This window comes from Cavia porcellus, unplaced genomic scaffold (assembly GCF_034190915.1).
Source record: "Cavia porcellus strain 051 isolate PalLab524CR breed Dunkin Hartley unplaced genomic scaffold, mCavPor4.1 scaffold_8, whole genome shotgun sequence".
Lineage (NCBI taxonomy): Eukaryota > Metazoa > Chordata > Mammalia > Rodentia > Caviidae > Cavia > Cavia porcellus.
This window is the reverse complement of record NW_026947491.1, coordinates 23,307,456-23,333,280: the sequence shown is the minus strand read 5'-3', so window position 1 is coordinate 23,333,280 and position 25,825 is coordinate 23,307,456. Positions and strand designations below refer to the sequence as shown.

General features: G+C 53.8%; 1 pseudogene and 3 gene segments (V, D, J or C); 1 reads left to right on the top strand and 3 right to left on the bottom strand.

The window, feature by feature from the left end:
• Positions 1-9,000: 9,000 nt before the first annotated feature.
• The window catches only part of LOC101789046 (Ig alpha chain C region-like), a 215,223-nt gene continuing 198,398 nt past the window's right edge, over positions 9,001-25,825 (bottom strand). The window contains 3 exon segments of the C gene segment in view: positions 9,001-9,448; positions 9,579-9,917; positions 10,138-10,434. Of these exon segments, the coding sequence occupies positions 9,051-9,448; positions 9,579-9,917; positions 10,138-10,336 (936 nt within the window).
• Positions 17,720-18,810, bottom strand: LOC134477261 (immunoglobulin heavy constant gamma 4-like). The segment is given in 2 exon segments: positions 17,720-18,263; positions 18,335-18,810. Coding segments are annotated over 2 exon segments (513 nt in total).
• On the bottom strand, positions 20,095-21,935 carry LOC134477260 (immunoglobulin heavy constant epsilon-like). The segment is given in 4 exon segments: positions 20,095-20,547; positions 20,630-20,953; positions 21,045-21,365; positions 21,492-21,935. Coding segments are annotated over 4 exon segments (1,233 nt in total).
• LOC134477191 (uncharacterized) lies at positions 22,335-25,174 on the top strand (annotated as a pseudogene).

Here is a 25,825-nt window from a genome sequence, read left to right as displayed (position 1 = left end):
AGGTCTTTATCACAGAGACCTGGTCCTAAAAACTGAGTACTGGTTCTGAACAGTGAATGTGCTTCCTATTGCCTGAGACTGAGTCATATCAGTGGGATTGGTCCTTAATACAAGGACCCAGTCTCACACAGGCCTGGCCCTGAACACTGATCCTGGTTCCTGGGCTCTGAGGCTGAGTCATGTGCACTGGGCTAGATTTTTATAACAAAGATCTGGTTATTAATATTGAGCTTTCTCCTGGCATCTGAGATTAGTTCCTAAGCACTGAGGCTGAGACCTGACAACTTGGCCAGGTCTTTATCACAAGGACCTGGTCCTAAATAAAAGTGTCTTGGTACTAGGCACTGAACCTGGTCCCTAATCACTGGGGTGGTTCATAGTAATGGGCTAGGTTTATATCACAAGGTCCCGACCCTGAACACAGTGCCTTGGTTCTGAACTCTGAACCTGGTTCCCAAGCACTGAGTCTGAGTCATGATCAGTGGGCCAGATCTTTATCACAAGGATCTGGACCTGAATACAATGCCCGAGTCCTGAACTCTAAACCTGGTTCCTAAACACTGGGACTGCATCACAAGGATCTGGTCCTGAACATAGTACCCTGGTCCTGAGCAGTGAACCTGATTCCAAAACACTGAGGCTGGGTCATAGTGCTGGGCTAGGTTTTCATCACAAAGACCTGGTCCTGAACACAGTGCCCTGGTTCTGAACTCTGAACCTAGTTCCTAAGCACTGAGGCCGAATCATGATCACTGGGCCAAGTATTTATCACAAGGACCTGATCCTGAACACAGTGCCCTGGTGCTGAATGCTGAACCTGATTCCTAAGCACTGGGGCTGAGTCATAGTGCTGGGCTAGGTCTCTATCACAAGGACCTGGTCCTGAACACAGTGCCCTGATCCTGAGCTCTGAACCTGGTTCCTAAAGCACTGAGATTGAGTCAAGATCACTGGGTGAGATTGTGTCATAGGACTTGATCTTGAACACTGAGTCTGGTGGGTTAATTAATGGTCAACATGTAACACCCAGCCCAACTGAATCAGTGTGGTCCTGGGTGTGGAAGACCCAGCTGAGGACTGTTGCCAGCAGTATAAAAAGAGAACTGGAGGGGAAGGTGGTGTGCTATTGAACCTCATGGAGAAGCTTTCCTGATATGAACTTAGCAGTTGTCATCGTCACTGGAGGAGCTTGGGACCTTGCTGTTGCTGAGGATGGCTGAGTTCATTTTGGAGGAGCACTGATCCTTACCTTGAGTGTCACTTCTTGGATCCAGTGCAGATCCATCAGCCTCAGGACCACCTTAGTCCTGCACACTGAACCCTGGTCCCAGATTCTCAGCCTGGTTCTTAACCATTGAGAGTGTGTAATGAACAGTGGGAACATTCTTTAACACAAGGACCTTGTCCTATACACTGAGCCCTGGTCTTGAACACTGATCTTCATTCCTATTCACGGAGGCTGACCATGAACACAGACTGATTCTTATCACAATGACCTAGTACTTAATTTTGAGCCCTATTCTGATATCTGGGCCTGGTTCTTAAGCACTGGAGCTAAGTCAATCACTAGCCTAGTCTTTATCTTACTTGGCCTGAACATTGAGCCTTTGCCCTGAGCAATGAGCCTAGCTTCTAAACAATATAGCTGAGTCATGACACCGTGCCTGGTTTTTATAACATGGGCTTTGTCTTGCATGTTGATCCTTGGTTCCTAAGCACTGTGGTAAATTCATGATCACTGAACCAAGGCTTTACCACAGGGACCTGGGTCCTTAATGTTCAGCTCTGCTTCTGAACACTGAGCCTGCTTCTTAAGCACTAAAGCTGGGTTTTAGTCATGAACACGAGGCTGGGTTTATCAGTCATTATGCTGTCTAGAATAGGCTTGTGGGCCTCATGGAGAAACCCACAGATCCACAGACCACCAGCATGGGCTGAGGGTGAAGGAAATGATGAGGGCTGGAACCCTGGGCCCTTAGGATCGCCATACTGGGGCTAGTAGAAGGCAACATGGAACAACCAGAGATCAGCACAGATGGTAGGTTCAACCCACAGACACTGGTGGATGCCAGAAGTTCCAAGCCCCAGGCCGAGGGGGCTCTAGAGGAGCTGGAGTAGCTAGGGTCCACTTGGAGGGTCTACTGGGGGCTCTTGTTCTTTAGGAGCAGTGAGGTGAGTGACCTCAAGGTGGGGACCCTTACTCTGCTCCCCAGGGAGGGTGCCCACTACTTTGGGAAGGATGTGGGAAACAGTAGGAGGCCAAAGGCAGTCAGGGTGAAGGGCTGGGTCCTGGACAGATGTGGAACTGAGGAAGCTTTTGCCTTCACTGCTCCTGGTGTTTGGATAACCTCTGTGCAGGAAGAGTGGAGATGTGGCTCGTCCCTGCCTGCCCTCTGTCAATGGCCCCAGGGTAGCCCCTGTCTTCCAACATCTCTCCCTTCTGCTTGCCACATCAAAAGCTCACTGTGGAGCAAAACTTGACCCTCAGCCCCTGGGTGGAGTGGGTGAAGGGGACCCAAAAGGGTCTAGGTATGGTTGGAGACAAGCTTTGAAGGCAAACATAGCGACAGGCCAGGTGTAGATGGGCCCCCCACATCTCCACAGTTCCGTAGCATAAGGTTCTTCTAGGTGCCAGACTCAGCACCATCCTCAGAAGGGCAGGGGATGTGGCCTTTCCTTGCATCACATAGACAGGCTCTCCCCAAGCACCCTCACAAGCACAGGGCCACAGAAGTACACATGGACACTGCACCCTCATGTCCAAGGACACACCCAGTCCTCAGGCATGCTTCTGGCACACACATGCCCACACACCCAATGGTTGTACCACCTTTTTGAGAGGGTCCCTGCTTGTCCCCAGGGTCCTATTCTCTTCTCCTGCCACCCTATCTTGAGTGCCACAGGGTGTGGGCCACTGCATTATTTGTGTTTCTAAAGGAGCTGAAGGCTTTCTGGGTGTCAGTGGCCATGTCTGGAGGCCCCATGGATACCAGTGGCCTCTGCCTTCTGCAGGCCCAGAGTTGCCCACACTTGACTGTCTTGGTTGATGATGGGGCTTACAGTGGAAGCCTGGGGTGGAGATTCTGTGTGTCGACATTATTTCTCAGAGACCTGCACCATGGAATTCTTATTCCCTTCATTTGTGTCATGGCTTGTCAGGGAACCTTCAAGAAGGGGACCTGATCTATCTGCTCACTGTGGCACCAGACTATGCAGGGGTGATGGGAATGTGGTGCCTGTTTGCTTCAGCTTTTAGAGCAAAGGGCCTATCCTGAGTGTCAAGAAATGCTTCTGGAACCCCCTCTCCTGGTGACCAGTCCAGCAGGGTATTCCAATGCAGGGATCCACCATGCCCTCTGAAACATGGCCACCAAGGACTGCCCTACTGGGCCAGTTCCAGTTTGTGTGGCCCTCTCTCCCCTTCCCCAGCTGACCTCAAGATCAGACTACTGCTTGGACACAGAATGGCCCCACGGGGTTCTGCAGACCTTTGGGCTGGGGATTGTGCTGTGAGTGTTCCTGGGCTCTCAGTTTGTGTTCAGCAGGCACCCTGCTCCCCCTGCCTCTACCCCTGAGTCCGGTGGCTCTGAGCCCCAAGGGACAGCAGGGGTCTCTGCTCCCTACACATCCATTGTCCATAATTCTCCGTGGCTCTATGCCCCTGTGTCCCTGCCTGTGCATGGGTCCCACATAGATTCTTCAGGGGCTTTTTGAGTAGCCCAGGATAGCCACCGCCATGTTGGGCTCTGAGATGTGTTCAGGGATCATAGGACCAAACACTGGCCTCTGATGTGGGGCCCACTCCTGACCCCCTCAACCCCACTTCCCCACAGGTGTGGGGACCTGAAGAGCTCCAGTCTCAGTTTCTCCCAAGTTACTCATTTTGGGCAAATTTGATCTTGTGGGTGCATGCAAATAGGTGTTTGTTCCACACTGAGAAACTAGCTTTTCAACTCTGAGACTGTTTCCCAAAATAGCTACCAGGCCCCACCTGCAGCTACAGAGCCACCCTTGGTTGGCCAGGTGGCCCAGGCCTCAGGACTTGGAGACCCCTGCCCACTCCAGGGAAGACCCACCCTGATCATCAAACTCTGCAAATAATAGTGATTCAAATGAATGGTTCTCTACTGCTGCCATGGCCGTGATCAGGCTCCTAGGCAGAAGGGAGTGGGTGGGAGCTAGAAGTACATTCAGGGCCCCATCCAGGACCCTAACTCAGGAGAGGTGAGCAGAGATAGCCCTGACACTGTTACAGACAGCACTTGGCAGGCAGGGAGCTGCCTCAAGTTACGAGGGACACGACAGGTCCACCTGGAATGGCGCAGCACCCTGCCTGTTATCCTCTGGATTGCAAGTTGTGTCATCTCCACCTGTGCTCAGGTCTCTTGCTGTCCTCTTCTCTGGCTACCTGATTGCCCCCTAGCCTGTATTGCTGGATGCTGTCCCTTCTGGTCTTTGACAGTACACTGTCAGATCTTTCTGAACTCTGGTATGGGGATTCTGGGTCCCAAGGTCCCAGCCCTCTTCTCCTCCTCACCCTCAGCTTGTGCCTGGGGTCTGCTGGGGCTGTGTGCTTCTCCCTGAGGTACAGGAGCTGCCCTGTCCAGCATGGCAACAGTGAAGAGTGCTGGTGCTAGAGAGCATCAAGTGAGCTGGGGCTAGACCTAACCCAAGCTGCTCTGCCCTTGGATCACCTGGCCCTGACCTGTTCTCATTCAGAGCTGGTGACCTCTGCTTTGGCCTTTGTACACTTTGTGCCTTTGGGCAGATGTGCCCTGTAGGGGTCCTGTCTTCTAGCCCTTTCTAAGCAGAGGGTACATTCTCAGCTCTCCGATGGTCCCAAGAAGGATGGGCAAGACAGATGCCTGTGCTGGATGTTTGGTCCATGGACCTGGTCAGCCCTGGGAACCTGCAGTGAGGCTACCTTGGGGTAGGACTTCAGTTTTCTTTTTTCTTTCTTTCTTTCTTTCTTTTTCTTTCTTTCTTTCTTTTTTTTAAATTTTATTTAAAAGGAAAAAGAGAAAAACACAGAACAAAACAAAGCGGTGTAAGGGTACACGTAATACAGAACTACAAAAAAAAAAAAAAGACAGTAAGAAATCACCAGTTAATAGATTGGACCAGGTTCAGTATTCTGGATCAGGTCTTTATGATAAAGACCATACCCAGTGATCATGACCCAACCTCAATGTTTAGGAGCCAATTTCTTTGTTCAGGACCAGGTGTCAGTGTTCAGGACCAGGTCCCTACGGTAAACTTCTGGCCCAAAGTTCATGACCAGCCTCATTGCATAGAAACCAGATTGTAATCAGGGTCAGGACTGAGTGTTTATACCCGGACCTTGTGATTATGACTGGGCCCGATAATCACAACCAGCCACAATGCTCAGGACCAAGGCTCAGTGTTCAGGAACACTGAACTCTGGTTTTGAATACTGAGCCTGGTTCCTCAGTGTTCAGTGCTAGGTGCTTGGTATAAAAAATTGGTTCAGTGATCATGCGTTTTTATACCTACAGTGCTTAGGAACCAAGCTCATTACTCATGACCAGTGTTCAATTTCAGGATCAAGTCCTTCTAATGAAGACCAGCTCAGTGATCAGGACCCAGGCTCAGTGCTTACGAACCAGGCTCAATGTACAAATCAAGGCTCAGTATTTGGCTCCAGGAAAGACATGTCCAAGAATTCAGTTCCTTTCCTCATTGTTTACAAACTAGGATAAAATTCAGGACCAAGGTTCAGTGTTTAGCCCTGGGTCCTCGTGATAAAGGACACGCCCCACAATCATGTGCTTAGGAATCATGCTTATGTTCTGAATCAAGGCTCAGTGTTCATGATCTACTCGGTGCCTAGAGCTGTTGTTCTTTTCACCATCATTTTCTGGTCACCAGGATCAGGGCCAGTTATTCATTCAGTTACATGATCCAGCTCTGAAAATGAGCCTTCTGGCATCCTGGCTTGGTGCAGCTGACATTAAATGTTGGGTCTCAGCTCATGAAAGATGAGGTCATGCCTTAGATCCTGAACAAGGATCAACCCATGTCCATTCATCCCTTTCACCCACATGTTCTTTGAGGCAGCATGCCCTTGTCTGGTGCCTCCATACTTCTCCGATCCCCTCCCCTCATCTGAGAAATTCTCTTGAGAGTCTAAGTATTGGTCTTTGGTATCATTTTATTGAAGAGTAAACCATGTGAATGGGGAGGGAGGTGCTGTCACACAGGTCTCAGCTTTGCTACCACATAGAGGGCTCCAGCACGCTTCCTCCCTACAAAGTCAAGAGGGACCAGGCCAGAGGAGTTCCTGAGCATCTTCAGCCTTGTAGTGCCCCTGTACTGGTCCTGGCCTGGCATCTGGGAGTCCAGCCCTGACCCTGGGCCCCTCTGGTGTTCTCAGAGTTTGTGAAAGTTCCTCCAGGGAGAGCAGAGTCCTGTGTGGTGAGGCAGAATCCTGTGATCCTCTCTCCGGAACCATCACCCCCATGCTTCGTCCCCTCTGTGTCCCTCCTCCCTCCTGCCTCTGTGTCTGGTTGGCACCTGTTCAGTACTGGGGACTTTCTTTGCTGCCAGATGGGCCTCGCACAGTTGTCAAGGTCAGCGTTGTGCTGTAGAAGAGGCTCAGTAGAAAGAGGGTGAGGAGGGTGATGGTGGTGGGCCACAGGCTAGCACCTGGGGCCTCCTCCTCCAGCACATCCTGTGGCTGGTCCAGTACCACCCAGGGAAACAGCTCTCGCCACTCTGCAAGACATGGAGAACTTATGTGGGTAGGGGCCCAGGACTAACCATAGCTTCTATGCCATCTGCCGGTCTGGGGGCTGTGGCAGGTGGGTTAGGTCTGAGACTTGCCTAGAGAGGATGAGGAGGCAGGGATCCTGGCACAAGGATAATACCCTTGCAGCTCTTGAGATGCTCCTGGGACCCATACCTCAGGGGACATTAGAGAGAGAAGGCAGGGAATGTCTTTGAGAATCCAGCCTCAGGCCTCCTGGGTCTCAGCCTTGTTCATGTACTTGGCAAATTCTCACCAAGCCCTGGTTCTTGGGCTGGCCTTAGCCTGAGTCCTGGGGCTGGGAAGGATCAGACTACCCCTCAGGAAGAACTAGGCCAGAATTCTGAGACTGAAGTCATTGTGCCAAGAGCTGGAAGGGTATGGCCAGAAGCCCGAGTTACCTTTCCTGAAAATTAGTTGAGTAGTCAGCAGATAAGGCCAGCTGAAGGATATCAGAAGAGATAGCCCTGTTCTCAGTGTCTCAGGACATAGATTTCCCATGCTAATGTGAGCTGGACCTACTGATCACATGCTGCACTACCTAATCATTTATCTTTTCCTCTATCTATCTTCCCATTCACCCTGTCTTCCATGAGTCCTTCCTTCTAGTCAACTATCATCCACCAGCGTACTCTATATCCATCCAACCATTTATCCACCCATCCATCTACTCATCTATTCATCCATCTTTCACTTCCCCACCTACTCATCTATCCACCTACCCTTTCATTCATCTTTTGTGCTATGATCCATCTTCCTATCAGCCCTGCTCTGCATCTCTTGATTCAGCCTTCCACCTCTTGGTTCCTCTTCCTTTCTCTCTCTAGAGAAAAATTTCTCCTTTGGGACAGGTCCTGAGTACCATGAGGTGATGAGACCACTTCTCCAATTGGCCTTTTTGGCAATATTTCTCCAATTGGCCTTTTGTTTTCCCTATTGCCCTCTGATGATGGGACTCAACAATATCAGGGGTGAGTGTGGGCCTCTCCTCCACTTTGGCCTAAGAACAGAGAGAATCTGCTAGAAGCCAAGCCCTCTGGAAAGGCCCAGAGGCAAGATCAAGGGCCTCGCTGCCCCCTTGTGGCATCTGGATGCCAGGTATCCCCCCCCCCCCCGGGTTTATGGACTGCTCTCTTTATGCTCTTGGGACCAACAGAGCCAGAGACACAGAGGTTCATGTGGGAACAGTCTCCCTGACCTACTTCAGACCCCTTCTCATATACTCTTGCCCTGTCTATGGTTTAGGTCGTACTTGGACTCTACTGTGTATGGGCAACTTGAGTCTTAGGGCGGGAGCTGCCTGGAAGGGATATTTGGGTACACAGGGAGGCTGGGCATGGCAAGGATGGGCCTTAGAAACCCTGGGGTTGAGAGGGGATTCCCCTGCTTTCCTGGAGTTGAGTGTGGCCTGTACACTTCCTGCACCTGTGGAGCTTAGACATGTGTGAGTGTGTGAATGTGTGTATGTGTCTGTGTGCACACGTGCATCCTCATGCAGGAAATGAGCAGTGTGGCATGGGATGGTACATACCCCTTCTGCATGAATCAGTGGCTGTCCCATGCTACTGGGTTTGCCCATAGCTGATCCAGAGAGGTGGAGGTGCCTTCTCGTGGGGGACAGGTGTTCCTAAAATCATCTCTCATTCCCTCATTCCCTCTCCCAACCCACTGCAGATGGTACAAGCTCATCTGGTCACCTGTCTGTCCTTTCTTGGTCACCCTGGCCAAAACCATGGAAATACAGGACAAACACACTGCTTTAACATCTACTTCCCATGGCTTTGCTGCACTTGGGGCCCCTGTGGGTTGTGCTCACCTCAGAGACTGCCAGCCTCAGATTTGGCACAAAGCTGGGTCTTAGCTCCTGTGCAATGCACACTCACAGGAATGTGCCCACACATACACATTTCCACATACAGATTCACTGTGCAGTGACATACATAGACTCTCACAGGTACACACAGGCATGCATATAGACTCATAGACAGAGGCACAAATGTGGATAGCACACATACATGCATGCACCCATAGGCACACACAAAAGGCCATGGCACACACACACTCTCAGGCACATACACGCTCTCAGGCACACACGCACAGCAAACATATTGGAGCCCAAGACCCCAGTAACTGGGGCAGGGGCTGCTCTTCCCTCCCAGCCTGGCCCCTCTCTCTGTGTTGCAGACCCAGAGGATGGATGGATAGGCAGAGAGGTGCCAGATGGAAGTGTGGGCTACTTTGGGCGAGCATGGTGTTTATTGAAGGGACAGGGTTGGCAGTCTGCTCAGTAACAGGTGCCGTCTGCCTCCGACATGATCACAGACACGTTGACCTGGGTGGGTTTACCCGACTGGTGGTCGATGGTCTTCTGGGTGAAGGACCCTAGGGGCAGAGACTCATGGCCCACCACGCAGGAGAAGTTGTCCCCCTGCTTCCAGGATGAGGCTGTCACCCGTAGCACGCTGGTCACAGCATAGGTGATGGCGCCCTCATCGGGCTCCTTCAGGGGGTCCCACACCAGGTAACTGTTTTGGGGAAGCTCCTGGTTCCCATGCAGCCAGCGCACCAGCACCTCTTTAGGGCTGAAGCCCCGCACCAGACATGTCAGGGACACCAGCTCATTCAGTGCCAGCTCCTCCGACGGCGGCGGCAGCAGGTGGACCTGAGGCCGGAAGACATTCTCTGTGGGGCAAAGAGTTGGATCAGGGACCTAGTGGGAAGCAAAGAGCATCCCCCTGGGCCCTGACCCCTGAACTGGCTTCAGTTTCCTTCTGTAAAATGGCATGGGAGAAAGATTGGGGGCCAGGCCCACCTGAGGGTTTTTTGATGGTGGCAGTCAAGGAGCCCTCCAAGTCAGGGTGGGTGACTGTGCAAGTGAAGGTCTCCCCACGGTTCCAGGGTTCAGCACAGCCAGGCAGCACACTGGACAGGCGGTAGCAGCCACAGGAGTCGATCTCAGCAGGCTTCGTAATGGCTTCCTTCCCATTTGTAGGTGTCCAGGAAAAGGAAGCTGGAGTTTTGTTCCTCAGACCACTCAGTGTGCATGTAAGGCTGGCGTCAGAGCCGAGGAGCAGGTCCTCGAGGGCTGGCCGCTGCAGTGACAGGCTGGGCTGGCATTGGCATGTTGGTGGTGGAATTGTTGGTGGTACTACTGTTGGAGTTGGTGCTAGTTAGTAAGGTCCTGGCAGCCCAGTGCCCTCTCCTGCCCCTTCCCTGCCCATCCCTAAGCCTTTAACCCCCACCTTCCTCCACCCCAGGCTGCTGTGTAGCCACTCCTGGGCTGATCCAGGCAGTCTATTCTTGTGGCTCCTGGCCCCTCTATTGAGGACTCAGGTACAAGAGGGATGGTCCACCCCAGCTCGCCCTCTGACCTGGACAAAACACATCCTTGGTTTGAGGGGCACTTGTAGCATGCTCTACAGAGCAAATGGCCCTTGCGCCTTCTGGACAGTCAGTGGCTGTCAGGTTCAGCTGGCTGCTCATGGTGTATAGGCTCCCTCCGCTAGCCAGGGCAGGTGGGAAGTTCGTGATTTTCCCATCCTTGCTCCAGTTCACATTCACAGGTCCCATGGGGAAGAAATCTTTGATCAGGCAGCCAATGATCACTCTGTCTTCAGACTCGTCCCGTGGGATGCTCAGTGGGAAGATGCGAGGAGAGGTGAAGGACGCTGGAACATGGGACACACTGTGAGATGGGATTCTGCTGTCATTCCCCTCCCCCACAGAAATCAGGACCATGTTGCCACTCCTTATGGTGGAGGAACCTGGCACATAGATGACTGGCAACTGCTCTGGTCACATAAGAGCCATGCCCTGGGAGTGGAGCTGGCTATCCTGTCTTTGATATCCTACCTCTCAACACAACACTTGGGCAGTCTCTGCAGGAGACCTGGTCAGATGTCCCAACAGGGCCTTTGCATGAACAGAGAGCCAGACTGAGCAAATCCTGCTAGGCCTCTTGGCAGCCCGCTGTCCAGGCAGAAGCTAAGAGCAGCCTAGGGTAAAAATTCAGTCTGCAGGGGTTGGGTGGAGAGGCCACTCCATTAGTGTTGCACTTCATGCATACTCTGAAGGACTCAGGGCCATCACCCACTATACCATGACTCTTTTATAGGTCCCAGGACTAAAGTTCAAGCCCAGGGCAGTGCTCCTACAGAGATAGGGCAGGCACTCAGGGCACACTGCCCACTGGCATTTGGAATAATACATCAGGGCAATGAGCAAAGGGAGGACAATGGGCTTCATGGCCATGATACATCCACGGAGGGACAGTCAGCTGGGCCCAGTGGTTCCTCACCCCCAGCATGTAGCTCAGCCCTTTTGTCAATAGCTCGGCTCCACCCAAGCAAACTTGGACCTGGATATCTTTCCAGCTTCACAGTGTCCAGCCTGGTACAGCCAACACAGACCAGAACAGGCCAGCCCAGCTTTGCCAGATTGGCTCAGCCAGATCAGTACTGCTATCCAGCTAGGCCCTGCTCTACTCAGACACATGCATAGCCCAGGTCAGCCTAGTTCAGGTCAATTTTGTTCCGCCAAGACACCTAGTATAGCCCAGTTAACCCATCCCAGTTCAGCTCAGTTCTTTACAGCTCAGCTCACTTCACTTTCCATGGACTAGCAGGGCTCAGATCAGACTGGCTTACACAGATTAACCTAACTCAATCCAGAACAGCCTAGCGCAGCTATAACCAGGACAGTCTAGTACAGGCCAGTTTAGTTCAACCCTGATTGGTCCTGCACAGCTCAGCTCAGCCCTGCTAATGCTGCTCAGCCTAGCTCAGCTCTGCCTTTCTAGTCCAGCTCAGCCCTGCTCATCCAGCTGAGCCTAGTTCAGCCCTGCTAGTGTTGCTCAGTCCAGCTCGGCTCTGCTTATCCAGCTCAGCCCAGATCAGCCCTGCTAGTGCTCCTCAGCCCAGCTCAGCTCAGCCCTTCTAGTCCAGTTCAGCCCATCCCAGCTTAGCCCTGCCTGTGCTGCTCAGCCCAGCTCAGCTCAGCCATGCTCGTCATGCTCAGCCCAGCTCAACTCAGCCCTGCTTATCCAGCTCAGTCCAGCTCAGCCCTGCTCATCCAACTGAGCCCATCCCAGCTAAGCCCTGCTTGTGCTGCTCAGCCCAGCTCAGCTCAGCCATGCTCATCATGCTCAGCCCAGCTCAGCCCTGTTCATACAGCTCAGCCCTGCTAGTCCAACTCAGTCCAGCTCAGCCCTGTTCATCCAGCTCAGCCCTGCTAGTGCTGCTCAGCCTAGCTCAGCTCAGCCCTTTAGTCCAGCTCAGCCCTGCTAGTCCAGCTCAACTATGCTCATCCAGCTCAGCCCAGCTCAACCCAGCTCAGCCCTGCTAGTGCTACTCAGCCCAACTCAGCTCAGCCCTTTTAGTCCATCTCAGCCTTTCTAGTCCAGCTCAGCCCTGCTAGTCCAGCTCAGCTCTGCGCATGCTGCTCAGCCCTGCTCATCCAGCTCAGTCCAGCTCAGCCCTGCTTGTCAAGCTCAGTCCACCCCAGCTCAGCCCTGCTCATGCTGCTCAACCCAGCCCAGCTCAGCCATGCTCATCATGCTCAGCCCAGCCCAGCTCAGCTCAGCCATGCTTATCCAGCTCAGTCCAGCTCAGCGCTGTTCATCTAGCTCAGTCCAGCTCAGCCCTGCTCATCCAGCTCAGCCCATCTCAGCTCAGCCCTGCTTGTGCTACTCAGCCCAGCCCAGCTCAACCATGCTTATCGTGCTCAGCCCAGCTCAGCCCTTCTCATACAGCTCAGCCCTGCTTGGCCCTGCTAGTCCAGCTCAGCCCAGCTCAGCCCTGTTAATTCAGCTCAGTCCAGCTCAGCCCTGCTCATCCAGCTCAGCCGAGCTCAGCCCTGCTAGTCCAGCTCAGCCCAGCTCAGCCCTGCTAGTCCAGCTCAGCCCAGCTCAGTTCTGCTAGACCTACTCAGCCCAGCTCAGCCCTGTTAATCCAGCTCAGTCCAGCTCAGCCCTGCTCATCCAGCTCAGCCCAGCTCAGCCCTGCTCGTGCTGCTCAGCCTAGCTCAGCTCAGCCCTTCTAGTCCAGCTCAGCCCTGCTAGTCCAGCTCAGCCCTGCTCATCCAGCCCAGTCGAGTTCAGTCCTGCTAGTTCAGTTTAGCCCAACTCAGCCCTGCTCAGCCCTGCCAGTTCAGCTCAGTCCTGCTAGTCCTGCTTAGCCCAGTTCAGCTCAGCCCTGCTAGTCTTGCTTAGCCCAGCTCAGCTCAGCCCTGCTAGTCCAGCTTAGCCCAGCTCAACCCTGCTCGTCTAGCTCAGCCCTGCTAGTCCTACTCAGCCCTGTTCATCCAGTTCAGTCCAGCTCAGCCCTGTTCTTGCTGCTCTGACCAGCTCAGCTCAGCTCTGCTTGTCCAGCTCAGCCCAGTTCAGCCCTGCTTGGCACTACTAGTCCTGCTCAGCCCAGCTCAGTTCAGCCATGCTCATCCTGCTCAACCCAGCCCAGCTCAGCCTTGCTTATCCTGCTCAGTCCAGCTCAGCCCACCCCCGCTAGTCCTCCTCATCCCAGCCCAGCTCAGCCCTGCTCATCCTGCTCATCCCACTCCAGCTCAGCCCTGCTCATCCAGCTCAGCCCAGCTCTGCTAGTCCTGCTCAGCCCAGCTTAATTATGGTCTTTTCAATTCAGCTTAGCCCTGCTTGGTTCTGCTCAGCCCAGCACAGCATAGCTCTATTTGTCCTGATCTGTCTAATTTAGCCTAGTCCAGTTCAGATCTGTTTTGATCATGCCTAGCCTAGCAGAGCTCAACCCAATCCAACTTGGTCCTGCTTGGTCCTTCTTAGCCCAGCTCAGTCCAACTCAACTCAACTCAGCCCACTTCAGCCCAGTCCTGTTCAGCTCTACTTTGATCATGCTCAGCCCAGTGGAGCTTAACCCAATCCAGCTTGGTCCTGATTGGTCCTTCTTAGCCCAACTCAGCCCAAATCAGCTCAGCTCAGCCAGTTCAGCCCAGTCCAGCCCAGTCCTTTCAGCCCTACTTTGATCATGCTCAGCCTAGTGAAGCTCAACCCAGTGCAGCTTGGTCCTGCTTGGTCCTTCTTAGCCTAACTCAGCCCAAATCAGCTCAGTTCAGCCCAGCTCAACCCAGTCCTGTTCTGCTCAATTCAGCTTTTCCATTTTCCAGCCCAGATCAGCCCAGCTCAGTTCAGGTGAACTGCATCTGCCCATGAGTTCAGCTTATTGCTGCTCAGCCCAGCCTGGTCCTCTAGTCTGTGCACATAGCTTTGAGGGAGCTACCCTTGCTGTCCTCCAATCCTTCTGCCCCACCAGCTGCACATGCTGCTCCTGGCTGCTTCAGGAAGCTCCTTTTCATCCTGTTCACTCTGCCCCACTGGGCTGAGTCAGCAGCTTGCTGCTGCTTTGCTCCTGTCCTGGCCTGTGTCCTCTTGTCTCCCTCTGCCCTCCCACTCAGTCTCCGTCCATCCCGGCTTTCTATCCCTAACACCCGGCAGTGTCCTGCCTGATCTGGCCCTGCTGCCCTCTCAGTGTACAGAGGGGCCAATAGGACCAGAGGGCTTGGGACCCACCTGCTCATGTGGTGAGCGACCTCCGCTGAAGGGACCAGGTCTCCCACCGTCAGGTGGCCTGTGCTGCAGGCCCTTCTCATGGCTGTCGCCTGCTGCCACAGAGGCCTGCCTGCATTGACCTTATAGCCTCAGTGGCCCCTGCCCTGCTCTGGCCGGGGGCTGACTGGATGTGGGAAAGCAGGCAGGAGGGGCTGCCTGACTGTGTCTGGCCCCAGACATGGTCACTTGCCCACTTCCTGCCCCACCTCCATGACCCAGCCGCTCGCCTCCACGTCATGTCTGGTCTGTGGTCTGGCTGTGGTGGGGACAGGTGTGTGTGGCCTGGGCTGTTGGACCCCATGGCCCTCAGTGGGATCAGGGTGTCATGTGGTCAACCCAGAGTTGGCATAGGGGCCAAGATGCTGGTTAGGAGGATGGAAATAGATACAGTTAAGAGCTCAGAGACCCCAAGCTCTGGAAAGGGAGAGAGGGAAGCCAGGGCTGGAGGAAAGGCAAAGGCTGCCTGGTGGTGCCTCTTTGGGTAGGGATGGCCTGGGTTGGACTCCAGCCAGAGAGGCTGCAGGACAGGAGCAAGCTGTAGGCTGCCTTGTGCCAACCCTCTGCCAGACTTCCCACTGCAGGTGTCCACTCCAAGCCCCTCAGACGCTGCCCAGGTCACCTGCCATTCTTTGCCTGCTCTTATGCACCCTATTTGTCCTCTCCCCCTTCATCTGCTGCACCTATATAGGCAACAAGGGGCATCAGAGCCTTGTGGAAGTCAACTTCCTTCACCCATAGCAAGGCTGTGGGAATGCTGGCTGGGGCTGGTGCATTCAGAGGCAGGTTCTGGTGTGCATGGAGTATATTGAAGGTCCCTGGCTGGGTGCAAGGGTAGGAGCGGGAAAGGTGGTAAAGGGATCTGGAGGGTGTCTGCTTGGGCTTGCGAGGTTTTTTGGCCTGGCTGGAGAGACTTTAGGAGTTTCATTCACTCTAACCCTCACAGCAGTCAGCAAGGGTGTGCAGTGGATGCAGGTCTCTCATTTCTGGATACTATAGCAAATATTCCATGGATTGAGAGGCATCATAAATAAAGCTTCATCCCTCCGGGTTTCGAAGTCCAAAAGCACACAGTCAGGACACTAGTTTGGTCATTTATGCAAAGGCCACTTCTTGGCTCCTAGATGGTGGCACAAGGTAGAAGGAGAGAGGGTTTCCTGGGTCTCCTTCCAAGGACACTTTCCATCATAGGGCTGCATCTGTGACATAAGCCCTTCCTGAAACCCCCCTACCCATTGTCCCTTAGGCTTTTGGTTATCAATCACAGAGGAAGCAGCAGAGATCCTCCAAGGCCAAGCAGGAAGACCTTGCATTGCAGATGCACACATCACAGCAAACTGCAGGCTGGGGTAAAGGCAGAGAAGTAAACAGTGAGTGGAAACCACCATCCTTGGCCACAGACTGGACAAGCAGATAGGGGACTGTGAGGAAGGTAGTCCCCACATTTTTTAATATTTTTATACAAATATAAAAAATTATATTTGTAATCCCACTGAGAAGTTGTTGGAATCCTGGCAAGTTAATTCCAATCTACAACCTCCAGTGCAACCCACAATGAGAGTAAAGGCACCAAGAAACATTCAAAGTTAAAGGCAGCCCAGGGGTCCTCTGTCCAATCCCACTGATTCAATGCCTCTCTGAGAATTTATTATCTTGTGAGGAAATAGGTGGTTAGAGGATGAGTGACAGTGAGGATGGTGGGAACTACATGAGTAACATGAGCTGGCTAGCCAGGTAGGGAGAAAAGATCTATGCAAAATGGAGAGAGAATGATATCCAGAATGATCAGTCTGCATAATACAATTAAAGTGACAATGGAATTGTTTTTGGAGGTGTTGCTTCAATCTCTGATATGTAAACTTTTGTGCCCTGGGGACCCATAGCCTCTTTATTTTGAGGTTCATATCCAGTTAACATTCTTGGAACTGACTGGCTCTGCCATCCCAGTGTGCTCATATGTTTTACAGAGAGCACTATTCGAGAAAATAGGAGACTGTCAGAATGGCCCCAAAGATTATATATCAGTACTTCAGCCGGCTTTATTTGAGTTGCTTAGAGCCAATTGAAGAGAAAAGAATATATCATAGCCAGATCTATACATATCAGTATATGAAAATAAGACTCAATTTTAACTAATGTTGCTGCAATTGCTCTGCATTGAAGGAGAGGTATCTAGGTAGTCTTCTACAGGGGCTTCCACTCAACCCACCATGATGGGTCAACAGGAGAGTTGAGAGTAAAGAGGGAGAGGGATGGGGTGGGGACCTGGAAAGCCTCTTGTTGCCCTAGCACAAGACCCTGGCACTGCCCTTGGGGGTGCCTGATCCAGAAGACAGGAGGATGCTGTGAAAGAGGGATCTTAGGTCTCCAGAGATGCTGGCTATGGTGGAGTAGGTTTGGACCTGGTTGTGTGTGTGTACATGTGTCTCCAGTGTGTGTGTATGGGTGAAAGGAAAGGTAGTCAGAAGCCTTGGCCTTTGCTGTGCTCTGAGAAGTTCTATGCTCCATCTAGACCAGTTTGCCAGTTTGGAGTCACTGGCCCATTGTCTTGCCCTGGGTCTCTGGAGGGGATCCTAGCTCCTCACCTTTTCCAGGGACACCTGACTATGTCTGGAGCTCAGCTATGAGGTAGGAGACAGGCAGGATCTTGGGTGGGACAAGGCTGTGGCTCAGCCCTAGCTTCCTTTCTATCCTTGTTCTGTATTAGGGTCCCTCTGGTGCTGGATCTAGCACACCAATGCCGTTTTCTGGGAGGGCCACTGTACAGTGTTACCAAGGACTTGTGATCTACTTACTGGTCTCCAAAATGGTCTTAATTATTCCGCACCTCAGCCAGAGTCCAGGAGAACCATGAAACCTCCTTGCTGTTACTTTTCTAATCATCAAAACTTTCCTTCAAGTTGTTGGATTTTTCTTTTGCACAAAGGACCAGTTTTTTCCCTTTCTTTCTTTTTGTTGGTTCCCAAACACCTTTTAACAGGAGGTCGGGGGTGGATCCTGTCCTTTATTGGGTGCTCATGAACACCCTCTCCCCCTAGAGACCTGTGGCCAGGTCTTTCCCACAGGGCCATAGCCCCAGACCCCGCCTTAATCCTGCCTGGCTGGTGTCTCCTGTGCCCTGCCTTCTCCAGATTGCAAAGATACCCCATCTCTCAGGTGGTAGTGGCCAGCCCTACATGGCTCTTGCTCATGGGTGTGTCAATGCTTAGCCATCAAGACTTTGGGTTGGCTGAGGGGGGTGGGTGACTCAGTGTGGAAGGGGCTCTCACAGTGAGCAGCAGCCTTAGTCCATTTCTGCAGGGGGCTGCCTCTCACCACCCCAACACACACACTGCAGATCTTTCCCCAAAGCACACTCAGGACTCGTCTCTAGACTAGAAGTTTACTAAGCAACACAGAGATGGGAACAGGATGGCTGGGCCAGGCATGGAGGTCAGGGAGGCTGTGTCTCCATGGGAGGCCTTCTTTGGGCCTGGAGATTCCCCTACAGCCTAGGATCTGAGCAACCTTGCAGCCTTCCATTGGAGGAGGTATCTGTGTTTTCACACTTGGGAAATGAGGGCAGAAGGGACCACATTGTGTTTGGACTTGGATCTTGCTTGCTGGGCTGGCTGGACACTAGGTGGTAGCCAGGCCATGGGGTCCAGGCACTCACGTGTTTTTGTGGTTCTTCAGTTCTTATCTTCAGGAAACAGCCTAAATGCCCATGGGTCTGGTCTTGCCTACTCTTCTTGAAGGACAGGGCTGTTTCAGAGAGGGTGAGTGTGCCAGGCAGCCCCTGGAACCTTGACCCTTGGGCTGAACCTTCTGGACCTTGGTGCATGTGTGGGTGTTGCGCCGAGCCTAGGCCCCTGGCTGCAGGACGTTGGTATAGTCATGGAGGGTCTGGGGAGTGCTCTGCAGTGCGGCGGCGAAGACCCACTTCACCTGGGGGAAGGTGTGTATGAGGACACTGCTCAGTCCTGCCCTGGTCCCCATCCTGTCCAGCACCCACATACCTTGAGGACAGTGACAGTAGCACTATAGCTCACGCTGAGCAGAAACAAGGAGATGAAGGTATAGGTGCTGGTCCACAGCTCCTCCAGCTCCTGGCTTTCTTCTTCCTCTGTGCACAGGTCCTGGAGGTCCAGCTCTAGGGATAGGGTCCAGTCAGCCCTCCCAGTGTCTGAGTGACAGACTCTGCTGGTTTCAGGCTGCCTGAACAGACTCCCTGGTGGAGCCTGGGTCCACAGCCCCCCAAGATAGCCAAGAGCCTCTGCCCTTTCCTGCAAGGACCTCAGTTCTTGACCATGGCCTTGCCTGTTTTTCTCTTTCTGTTCTATCCTTGGCCTTGCAGGTCCACAGAATCTGTGTCTCAGGAAGGGCTCTCTCACCTGACCTGGGAGCTGAGTAGTCTGGAGAGGTCTCTGGGGTTGACTTTGCTTCATGGACCCTGAGACCAGGCCAGCACAATTCAATATGGTCTTCCAGGACCTGTCCCTCTGCCCTTGCCAGCTTCCTTTGCTGCCTGTGGCCCCTAGCCACCTGTGTGCATGCTGGATGGCCTTTGTCTGCTTGGCCTGGGGCTGATGATAGCCCAGGGCACTGGGCTGATGGGCTGCTGCCCTGGGAATGATTGCAGGCACCAGCAGCCTCTCTGACTCATAGGTGCATGCATTCCCTGGTTCAGAAGAACTGGCTCTGCACGGGCATGTTGGGTGCTCTTATGCTCAGTGTGTGCACAGTGGGGGATGAGATGGTGATGAGCCTTGGTGAGGCCATGTGCGTGTGTTGTGGGAGCCTGAGTGGGCAAGACCTAGCTCTGACCCTGATCTCAGTGCTGCGTGGGAGCAGGAGGACCAAAGGGCATACCCTATATGACTGTGTGTGTCTGTGTTCATGTTTGTGATTGTGTTTGTGTGTGTGTGTGTGTGTGTGTGTGTGTATCCATGGCCTTGTGTGTCTATCTGTCTGTCACCCTTGGGGAGCAGCTAACAGTGGGCTGGGGATGCTTGTGAGCCACAGGAGGAGTCCATGTAGGGGACACTGGCTAAGGTTGAAGGCATTAATGTGTGTCTCAGACCAGCTCCACACAAACTGTGTAAGGTCTGTGACCCCATGGGTAGCCGGAGAGTGTGTGTTCTGGCAGTGCATGGCATGGTGGGGTAGCCATAGTGCTTAGTGTAACTGCAAAGTCTGGTGTACCCAATTCTGTGTGGGGTGTGGGGTGTGGGGCTGGAGCTCCTCTGGAGTGGATGCAGTTGGGGTAGGGTTTGGCAGCAAACTAGGAGGCCTCGGGTGTGGACCAATGACTGGTGTGACCTATAGTGGAGTGGGTGGTCAGGGGTAGAGTGGTGGGTTTGGCCCTGGCCTTGTGTACAGAGGATATTTGGGTCCAGAGTGTCTGCACTTGTGTGGATTCTGATTTTCCAGCCTCTAGGGCTGGCCAAGGAGTCTATACCCTGGGCCTCAGTAGGATTTTGATTCCTCTGGATGGGACACCTTGGTTGTAAGGTTTGTCCTGGGAGGGGTCCCTTGGATGGTTTGCCGTATACCCTTATTTCTTACTTTCTGAATACCTTGGAGGGCTAAAAGCTGCAGTGGATTGGCTGGGAGGATGGGGAGCTGTTCTAGGCCCCACTGCCTGCTCTTTGACAAGCAGATAGATGGATGAAGCCACATCTCACTTCTTCTCCCCCTCTTCTTTGGGGCCTCCCTTTCTCTGTGCAAGATACCCCATTCCACAGCCCTGCCTTCCCCAAGAATGGGTTCCCAGGGCTTGAAACGGGCACCAAGTGTTTATTGGGTGGCTTCCTAGAGTTGTTACAACAGGGACAGAGGTCTCCTTGATAGATGGAGCATGGGGAGGCAGGGAGGCTTCATTTACCAGGACTCTTGGACACGGTTTTTTCTAAGGTCCTAGGAGGGGGCAGTGCCTCATGGACCACCCGGCAGGTGAATTTGTTGCTCTTCATCCATTCCGTCCGGCTGACCTCCAGACGGCTGACAGTGAAGAAGGAGGGAGGGGAGCTATTGGTCTTGGTGGGGGCTGTCGTGCTGTACTGGCTGCTGTTGATTTTCTGTCCATTTTGAAGCCACAGAACAGAGATGTCCTTGGGGAAGAAGTTCTGGACCAGGCAGGTGAGGAAGAGCATGTCCTGGTTCTGTGGACCCTCCTCTGACCTGTCCTCTTCTGGTAAGAACACATACACCTTGGGCTTCATGCGTGTGCCTGTGGAGAGGTGAGAGTTCCCCAGAATGTGCCTTCTCTGACCCCGGGGAGGCCTGCCCACTACTTCCAGCCTGTGGCTCACCTTGGGCCCTGGTGATGAACCGCACAACAGCCTTGGGCAGGTCAGGGTGAGTCAAACTGCACTTGTAGCTCTCGCCTTCAATCCAGTCCTGCGCGACCACGGGCAGCGTGGACTTGATGCTAACCGTGGTGTTGTCATGTGTTGTGGGGATCCAGGCATCAGGGTTTGTGGCCCGTCCGCTCTCCCGGGTCCACTCCACAGTGACTCCCTCTTTGTTCTCCAGGTCCACCACCAGGCAGGTGAGCTTGGGCTCTGTGCCAACGTAAAGATCTTCGGGACTGGGTGGGATCAGGTAGGCACGCACACCTCGTGGCTCATTCTCATCTGTGGTGTGGAGAGAGGCTGTGTGAGGCCCTGCCAGCCCCTCCAACCATCCCTCCCTCAAGTCTTGGAGTCAGGGTGAGTGGGACCACACCTGTGCACTTTCGGATGTGAGCCTTGGTGGTGCGGCCTTGGGAGAGGACCTGGCAGGTGAAGGTGCTCTCAGATGCCCAGTCACTCTGAGTGATGTTGAACTCTCTTTGGGTAGAGGCCAGCATGCCAGCATTACTGTGTGTACTGTTCTCTGTGAACTTTTCACCGATCTGCTGCCCATCCCTCAGCCAAGTGACTTCAAGGTCACCCGGGATATAGTTAGAAATCAGGCAGTGGAGCTGGATGGTGGGCTGGAACTTGTTTTGGTTGCAAGAGGAATGAAGGAGCTTCACGGTTAGCTCGGAGGGCATCGAAGAGCAAGCTAAGAAAGGGGTGGCCAGTGTGAGTATCAATCATCCTCCTGCCCCCAGGCCCATCCAGAGCCCCACCCTCTGTCCCCAAGTAGTGTGGTCTGGGAGCACCCTGTTCTGGCCAGTTTCCTACTCACCACTGAATGTCTTTGTTTGGTCTAATGAAGATGCAGCATGGATCACCCTGCATTTGAAGAGCTTGGAGCTTGACCCTGAGACCATCATCTGGCTGGCACTGATCAGGGAGCTGGAGTTGAAGTTGAGGGCGGGGAACGCATGGATGGCCACATTTGGCGAGTCTGTGTCCCAGGTCACGGTTACTGGTTCCGGGAAGTAGCCCTTGACCAGGCAGCCCACTGAGGAAGTACTCATCCCCGGGCAGCAGGAGATCAAGGGGTAGATGCTGGGTTTGTGAACAGAAGCTGTAAGACAGGACACGGTCAGTTGGGCCCAGGCCTGGAGTGGAAGGGTATCTGCTATGGACACCTCTCCAGCTCAGTCTAGGAAGGTCTTATTATTATACTAGTTTTCGGTCCACTTCTTGCTCCATGAGCCCCAGGCCCAGAACACCATCAGATACCCCAGATACCCATGGACTGGTGGTCATGGTGCTCAGGCTTGGCTTGGGCACTGGGGTACCCAGGAGGGATCCTGACCTCATCCCTGAGGACTGGAACACAGGAGCAGCCTTAGGGAGCAGCACCATCTCCCAAGCTGAAGCCTAGGCCCAGAGACATCATGGAGGCTAAGGATCCAGAGGTCCAGCTGGACCCACAGAGCAGGGACCAGAGATCCCAAGGACCCCAGACTTATCTGTCCCCACTGGAGAACCCATAGGGCCAGGAACCAGAGATACGGGAACCCCAGGCTGTTCCTTTCTCATAGAGACCCCAGGGGGCTGGGAACCAGAAGCTCATGAACCCCAGGCAGACACCTCCTCACACTGGACCCCACAGGCAGATACTAGATACCCAGGAGTCATGGTATATTTCCACCAGAAACCCATGAACCCCTGGCAGACCCCACCTCACACTGGACCCCACCAGGCAGATACTAGGTATCCAGGAGTCATGGTATGTTTCTGTCTGTCCCCATCTGTAGATCTATTAGATTGTGGATGCAGCACCTTTTCAGGACCCTCAGACACTGCTGTCCTTCCTCCAAATGTGTGTGGGGGTCACAATAGGCAGGACCCCTAAACCTGCCTGGGCCTCTGATCTGTGACGCTACTGGGCTCTGGGTGCAGACATTTGGGTGTCCTACCTTGGTTTCCCCACAGCACAGCCTGTGTCTGACCACATAGAGCTCCATAGCTGTCACACTACTCATGGCTGCCATGGGAAGCAGCAAGAGCTAGCTTTGATACCATGTGGATGGGGATAAGATAATAACAGAGATCACTGGGTCGTACTGCCTGGGTAGCTTTGTTGGCAACTGAGCTCATAGTTCTGAGCCCAGATAGGCTCAGTCTCTAGTTAGCTGCTATCTCAAAGCATAGAACCTAATACCACTGTGATACTTGCAGGACTCACTCACCCAGGGGAGTGATCAGAAACCAGATCCAGTGATTTGGTAACACCAAATAACTACAGAGCAAACACATAGGGCAGTGTAGGAGACTTTCCTATCCACAAGGCTTGACTCAGCCCAGCTTAAGCAGGTGAGCTAAGAAGAGCATAGCCCAGCTAAGTGCAGTCCAGCATAACCCAGCACAGGCCAGCTTAGACCAGCTCAACCCAGCAAAGCTCAGCCCAACTCAGTTTAGCACACAGCTCAGCCCAGCCCAGCCCAGCTCAGTCCAGTTCAGTCCATCTCAGCCCATCTCAGCTCATCTCAGCTCAGCTCAGCCTATCTCAGCTCATCTCAGCTCAGTTCAGCCTAGCTCAGCCCATCTCAGCTCAGCTCAGCCCAGTTCAGCTCAGCTCAGCCTAGCTCAGCCCATCTCAGCTCAGCTCAGCCCAGTTCAGCTCAGCTCAGCTTAGCTCAGCTCAGCCCAGCTCAGCCCAGCTCAGCCTAGCTCAGCTCAGCTTAGCTCAGCTCAGACCAGCTCAGTCTAGCTCAGCTCAGCCCAGCCCAGCCCAGCCCAGCCTAGCTCAGCTCAGCCCAACTCAGCCTAGCTTAAACTCAACTCAGCTCAGCTCAGCCCAGGTCAACCTAGCTCAGCCCAGTTCAGCCTAGCTTAAGCCCAGCTCTAGCCAATCCAGCCCAGCTCAACTCAGCTCAACCCAGTTCAGCCCAGCCCAGTCTAGTCCAGCCCAGCCTAGCTCAGCTCAGCCCAGGTCATCCTAGCTCAGCCCAGATTAAACTCAGGACAGCTCAGCCCAGCTTAAGCCCAACTCAGCTCAGTTCAGCTCAGCCCAATCCAACCCAGCCCAGCTCAACTCAGCCCAGTTCAGCCCAGCCTAGCTCAGCTCAGTCCAGGTCATCCTAGCTCAGCCCAGCTTAAACCCAGGTCAGCGCAGCCCACCTCAGCCCAGCTCAGTTCAGCTCAGCTCAGCCCGGCTCATCCCACTCAGTCCACCTCAGGCCATCTCAGCCCATCTCAGCTCAGCCTAGCCCAGCCCAGCCCAGCTCAACTCAGCCCAGTTCAGCTCCGCCTAGCTCAGCTCAGCCCAGGTCATCCTAGCTCAGCCCAGCTTAAACCCAGGTTAGCCCACCCTTGCTCAGCCCAGTTCAACCCAGCTCAGCCCAGCCCAGTTCAGCTCAGCCCAGCCCAGCCCAGCTCAACTCAGCCCAGCCTAGCCCAGCCCATCCCAGCTCAGCCCAGCTCTGCCTAGTTTAAGCTCAACTCAGCTCAGCCCAGCTTACCCCAGCCCAGGTCATCCTAGCTCAGCCCAGTTCAGCCTAGCTTAAACCCAGCTCAAGCCAGCCCAGCCCAACTCAGCTCAGCTCAACCCAGATCAGTCCAGCTCATCCCAGCTCAACTCAGCCAGTTCAGCCCAACCCAGTCCAGCCCAGCCTAGCTCAGCTCAGCCTAGGTCATCCTAGCTCAGCCCAGCTTAAACCCAGATCAGCCCACCCTTGCTCAGCCCAGTTCAACCCAGCTCAACTCAGCCCAGTCCAGCCCAATTCAACCTAATTTAAGCTCAGCTCAGCTCAGCCTGGCTTAGCTCAGCCCAGGTCATCCTAGCTTAGCCCAGTTCAGCCTAGCTTAAACCCAGCTCAAGCCAGCCCAGCCCAGCTCAGCTCAGCTCAACCCAGAGAAGTCCAGCTCATCCCAGCTCAGCTCAGCCCAGCCCAGTTCAGCCCAGCCCAGTCCAGCCCAGCCTAGCTCAGCTCAGCCCAGACCATCCTAGCTTAGCCCAGCTTAAACTCAGGTCAGCTCAGCCCAGCTTAAACTCAGGTCAGCTCAGCCCAGCTTAAGCCCAGCTTAGCTCAGATCAGCTCAGCCCAGCTCAGCCCAGCTCAGCCCTATCCAGCCCAGCCCAGCTCAGCCTAATTCAGCCCAGCCCAGATCAACTTAGCCCAACCCAGTCCAGCCCAACCCAGCTCAGTCCAGCTCAGCCAAATTCAGTCAAGCCTAGCCCAGCCTACCCTAGCTCAGTCCAGCTCTGTCTCGTCCAGCTCAGCCCAGGTAATCCTAGTTCAGCCCAGCTCAGTCCAGCTCAGCTTAGCTCAGCTCAGCCCAGCTCAGCTCAGCCCAGCTCAGCCCAGCCCAGTTTAGCCCAGCCCAGCCCAGCTCAGCCCAGCTCAGCCCAGCTCAGTTTAGCTCAGCTTAGCTCAGCTCAGCCCGGCCCAGCTCAGCCCAGCTCAGCCCAGCTCAGCAAGCCAGCTCAGCTCAGCCCAGTTTAGCTCAGTCTTGCTCAACTCATTCCAGCTCAGTCCAGGTTAGTTCAGCCTAGTTTAGCCTGTCCAAGGCTGTTCAGTTCACTTCAGTCCTGCTCTACTCAGCCCAGCCAAGCCTTGCCCAAGCTCAGTTCAGCCCAGTCAAATTGTTTTAGCCCAGCTCAGTCTAGTCCAGCTTAGCCAAATTCAGCCCAATTTGGTGCAGCTCAGCCAAGTTCAGCCCAGCTCAATCCAGCATAGCCCAACCAGTTCAGTTCAGGTCAGTTCAAGTCAGGCCAGCCCAGCTCAAGCCAGTATGCCCTAGTAAAGCCCAGCTCAGGGCCACAGTAGTCCAACATAGCCCAGATAAGACCAGCTCAGCCTAGCAGAGCCATCTTGACCTGGCCCCTCACAGTTGAACCCTTGTAAATGCTCTTGGCTCAGCTCAGTTCTTTTAGCCTAGCTTAGTACTGCTAGATCATCCCTTCTCTGGGCTCTGGCCTGCTGCTGTACCACTCAGCACAGCAGTATTGTGCCATGCAGTATCTTGGTGATGTCCTTCTTTTGGCCCTGGAGCAGCTCAGCTTCCCATCACCTTGATCTCCTGAGTCTTGGCAGGTCCAGCCCTGAGCAGCTGAGATTCACAGGCCCAGTTCTCCAGGTTGACATCAGGCTGCTCCTATCTATTTGTACCTTAGTGAGGTAG